Source organism: Cucurbita pepo, chromosome LG05 (assembly GCF_002806865.2).
Source record: "Cucurbita pepo subsp. pepo cultivar mu-cu-16 chromosome LG05, ASM280686v2, whole genome shotgun sequence".
Classification (NCBI taxonomy): Eukaryota; Viridiplantae; Streptophyta; class Magnoliopsida; order Cucurbitales; family Cucurbitaceae; genus Cucurbita; species Cucurbita pepo.
The window spans coordinates 1,550,071-1,555,064 of record NC_036642.1 but is presented as its reverse complement, the minus strand read 5'-3'; the positions used below and the strand labels follow the sequence as shown (position 1 = coordinate 1,555,064).

The window sequence follows — 4,994 nt, the reverse complement described above, 5'->3', positions numbered from 1 at the left end:
AGTAGGGAAAACATTTACCAGATATGCTCTATCCTTTGCTGTAGTGATGGTGCCATGAAAAACTACATAATCCATGTCTGTCAACGTGCAAACGACATCGAACAATAGCTTCATTCGATCTTTACACTGGACATTCACAACGGAGTAACCTCTTTCCACCCAATTCTGAACTGTCACCACAGGAGAATCATCACTATGCTGTAAGACAGGCTTCCTTTCATAGTCGCGATCAGCAAACATCATTTGGTGCAACCTTCTTTCAGTATGGGTGACTGTCATAGAGACTGAAGTCTTGGCATATAGAATGTCATCTTGCCCTTTTAGAACATTCCTCAAACGTCCAACAATAGTGTCTATTTTCTGGGAGTCCTTGATAGGAGAACCAGAATTACAGTCCTTGACATATATTAATGAAGCTATTCGGCCATTGTGGGTCCACACTTTGGCTTCAACAACATCACATTCAAGCTCAGCCAAGACTGCAAACACCTCGGAAAGAAGACCAACACGGTCTGTCCCGGTTAGCTCCAAGGCCGTCAAGTCATTTGAGGCGGCAGGTTTGCCACAGTGAATCGTTGCAAGTGACTGTAAGACAATCCCACNGGGGAACCCCCAAAATTAATCAAGATTTATTATTCCAAATCCCACTCCAAAACGAGGGTAGCTTCGTAAATCTTCCACACATGCTTTCTTCGCCAACGTGGCAGCTTTTAATTCGCTTGACGGAAGAATCACAACTCATCCCGCTGACGTAGCCGTCGCATCACTCTCCCAAGCGGCACGCTTAGCATCCGACGTGTTCTGTGTAGTCACTATCCACGTGGCATGCAGTACGGGAAACACGTTTCCCTGTTCGTGGGGACTCCGTATGACGTGGCACACCACAAAAGCAAAAAAAGAAAAAAAAAGAAAAAAAAAAAAAAAGAAAACGGAGAAAAGTAACTGCCGTGAATTTAGAATTTGTATTAAATGTGTGTATCTCCGTTACGGAGCGCCGCCCATTCCGGTTGGTATTTAATAATAATAAAAAAGGCGGGGTTGGAGGTCTTTTAATTTCGCGGCTGAGTTGTCAAGTGCGTTTCGATACCAAATAAGAATTAACGAAAACAAGCACAGTCGTTATGATTTATGCGTCCGGAGAAGATGACACGTCACAGTGGCTTGCCTGGATTCATATAGTCGTCTTCAACTAATATATATAATATATATTTCTTTAATAAATGTGAAATCCAATATCCAAATCTCACCATTTTGGGCCCCTCGAGATTTTGTTCTTTCGTGTTTTGAAAATGAATTAATGTGGGGTTTCCCGCTCTTTTTTATTTAAATAAATAAATAAAGAAAACCCTAAAATAAAGGACAATGGATTCGGGTTCGGATCTTGTACAGCAGCGCCGCAGATTTCTCCACAATACACTCTCACCGTGTTTTCGTCTCTGTCTCTGTCTCACGTGGTCAAACATTGTTGGAGCTAATTTACGAATTTACTAATTTACAATCACAATAAATTATATGTGTTTTGATTCAGTAGTGTACCAAACAATATTGAATGGTTAAATAGTGCATGAGGATTGGGTGTAGCTGTACCACATTAAATTTGTTTCGCGAGGAAGAACAAGTCAATTTAATGGCTACAAGGTGGGCAACGGACATTCATTTCCTTTTGAAGCTCAAGTTCAAGGGATCCAGACATTCATTTACTATTCTTCTAATTTGGGCCTGCAGCCCATAAAGCCTTGCAACCCTATACGCGAAGAAGCAACCAAACTTGGGTCTGGGCCCAAAGGCAGGCAGGCTTCTTTCTTTCGGCCCAAATATTTGTAACCAATAATTGAAGCAATAGTTTACTTTAATTTCTTTCATTTTGAGTTGAGATGAGAAATTAATTCCAAAATAGAATAGCGTCACATTTGTACTGCAACAGAAGAAAAGGCAATATTTCATTGAAACAGTGTGCCCGTGAAAATGGCATCACATTTTTACATCAACATCACCCACAACAACCTCCCCAGTAGCTTGGCCACTTGCCGTGGCACTCGCTTTCAAACCCTCCTTCTCCCAATCAATCCTCCAAACAAACGCCAACAGCAAACCCAAACACCCAAATACCCCAACCAAAAACCCCACCAACAACCCACCAAGCCCAGCCCCAACTTTAAACCCCAAAATCAATCCCAAAGGCAACGCCACCCCATAGAATCCTCCAAGATTCGCGCATAGTCCCATCAATGGCCTCCCTATCCCCCTCACAATCCCTCCACAAACCGCCAACGGATAGTTCACTACCTCAATCGCTGCCATCAAAACCAGCATCTTCTTCACCATTCTCAGAGTCCCTTCATCCTTACTGAAAATCTTCCCCCATTCCCCTCTCGCCGCCACCATCGTCGCCGCCCCCACCAACCCAAACCCCACACTCGCCACCACCGACACCCCGGCCGACCTACGCGCTTGCGTTGCACGATTGGCGCCCAGCTCGTTTGAGACGCGGGCGGACGTGCATGTGGCTAGCGAGAGCATAACGGCAAAAAGCAAATAGTCGAAGTTTAAAACGATGGCTATGGTCCCCACAGCTTGTTTGGCGTTGGGAAGACGGCCCGTGAGAAGGATCAGAATCTCGTAGCACCACCATTCGAGGCAGGTGGTTAAGCAGCACGGTCCTGACAGTTTAGCCAATCGAATCCAATCTCCAACTGTTTGATCGAACCATCCACCTTCGCGATTCGTCTCTTTCACCAAAACGTACACCGCGAGCGAAATCATTGCGACGAAATCGGTTACCCAGATCGCCATTGAAACCCCAATTAACCCCTTGGATTTGGCCAGAAAAATGTTGATGGGTACGTGAAGAGCCAGAGCCATGGACGAGCTTATCATGATCGGGAGTGTTTCAGTTTTCGAACTGAGATACGATTTTAATGGACAGAGGAACGAAGTGACGACCAAATCGGGGAGAAGGTAGAGGAGGTAGGACTTAGCGGCGAGGGAAATGTCCTTCTCTTGACCGAAACGGATCAAAATTGAGTCGACGTTGAGCCAGAGGAATGAAATTGGAATTGTAGCGAGGAGTAAGAGAAAAATGGACATGAGGAGCGTCTTATGGAGGAGTTTGAAGTTCTTGGCACCGAAAGCTTGGCCGCAAATGGGTTCCATGGCGCCGCAGAGGCCGTTCAAGACGGAGAAACCAGTGACGTTAGCGAAGGTAAAACCGAGTGTTCCGCCGGCTAATGGAAGCTGGCCGAGGCGGCCAAGAAACGCCGTCGTTATGGTTATCTTTACGAACCACGTTAAGTTCATAACGATGAGTGGAAGAGCGATGGTTCTCTGTAATTTCAGCTCGGAAATGATGTCGTTGGTGAAATCTTGGGAAACCCATTTGGTAGTTGCAGAGGTTAACCGCCCTGATTCCAAGGTTGAAGAAGACACAGACATGTTTCACTTCAATTTTCTCAACTCAAAATCAAAATTGAGTTCATGTCGAGTTGGAGGAAGCTCTTGTTGTTGTTAGGTAAGAGCTAAAGATTTGGGTGAAGATTTATGAGATGCATGCAAACATTTTTATTTATTTTATATAATTTTGGATAATATTTTGAGGTAGATTCTGTGGTTTTAACTCAGTTTTCCTTTTAATTAATAAATTCATAAATTAATATGCTTAAATATTTAAATTGGGTAAAGCTGAAAAATCCAAGATATGTGATTGATTGAAAGTAGTGTAAGTTCAACTTTATTCTTTTCTTTTTTTTTTCAAAAATAAAAGTGAAACTTTATAACTTTTTTCGTTAAATAAACAAATTGAAAATTAAAATATAAAAAAAAAAAAAAAAATGGTAGAAAGCTTATCTAGAAGAAAATAATGAAGAGCAATAAATAATTAATTGAGTGAGAGGGCATTCCACTTTGGTTATCCATATTGAGTGTGTGATGCTTTCATGAATCCCACTTAAATTAATTCTTTATTCTTCCTTATGATTCACCACTCACCCATCCTAATTATTATTATTATTATTGATGAGATGTTGAGGAAAATAATTCAAATAATAATAATGAGCTTTTGATAAATTCTTTTATATGTATATACATTAGTGGTTGCTTCACGCAACATATGATGTAAGAGAAATGCAAACATTCGAAGCCAATATAAAAGGCTTTTTGTTTATTATCCGTACCGAATTTACCACCAATATCAAACTTATTTTTGGAGAAGAATATTTGGACTCTGTATTTTTTATCTAAAAGGAATAAATATCTAAATTAGGCACCCAATTCATAAAAATAAGGAGGGAATATCTTGTTTATAAAAAAAATTTGATATTGCCAAATTAAAGTAAAAAAACAAAAGAATGCACCTTTAACAGACGCAACTATAAAGTATATGCATGCAGCCCGGTATTTGTTCTCTTTTGATGATAAACGATCACGCGTGAAACTCTTTTTTAGTTACGTTTAATATTATTAACAAGAAAATCATTCGTGTAATAATGTGATAAATAAATATGGTTTTATTAGTATAATGAATATGAAATATACAGGATGAAAAAAAAGAGTTTTTTTAAGACAGCCCCACACGCACATATTACTTTTTTAAAATTTATTTATTTAATTTAAATTCAATTTTTTATATTATATTACATATATATAAAGAAGTTTGTACATTTGTTTTGCATTATTCCTCAATTTATTGTTTTATTTGGTGCAATCATTCCTACCTTTGATTCTAGTGGTCCATAACTACACATATAAATCTCCTTTTTGCAAGGAAAAGCTAACCATTATTTATTTTTAATTTTTAAAATTTCAATCTATAAATATTATATATATATATATTTTTTAATTTTATCATCTACTTTTTTTCAAACTCTTTCTATAAATTTATTATAATAAATATATAGAGCAAAATAAATTTTTGGAAAATACGATCCTTTAAAACAATCAATCATGCTTTTCTTGTGAAAAAAATCTTTGTTTTGAATTTCCTTTTTTTTTTTTTTTTT

The 4,994-nt window shown here is 38.8% G+C and overlaps 2 protein-coding genes across 2 annotated transcripts in view; both read right to left on the bottom strand.

Annotated features, from left to right (window-relative positions):
* Positions 1-742, bottom strand: part of LOC111794984 (ACT domain-containing protein ACR8-like) — a 2,388-nt gene extending 1,646 nt beyond the window's left edge. Inside the window, exons 1-2 of the mRNA XM_023677203.1 lie at positions 701-742; positions 13-585 (exon numbers count right to left, since the gene is read on the bottom strand). Of these exons, the coding sequence (XP_023532971.1) occupies positions 13-585; positions 701-742 (615 nt within the window). The remainder of the gene's footprint in view (positions 1-12; positions 586-700) is intronic.
* A 1,181-nt stretch (positions 743-1,923) lies between these two features.
* Positions 1,924-3,586, bottom strand: LOC111794918 (protein DETOXIFICATION 56-like). Its single transcript, XM_023677115.1, has one exon. It carries the CDS (start codon positions 3,430-3,432, stop codon positions 1,972-1,974), a length of 1,461 nt encoding a protein of 486 aa, XP_023532883.1. The 5' UTR covers positions 3,433-3,586; the 3' UTR covers positions 1,924-1,971.
* Between the last annotated feature and the right edge of the window lie 1,408 nt (positions 3,587-4,994).

Excerpts from the sequence above, each read along its gene's own strand:
- LOC111794918 (XM_023677115.1), bottom strand. The coding sequence starts at position 3,432 with ATGTCTGTGTCTTCTTCAACCTTGGAATCAGGGCGGTTAACCTCTGCA.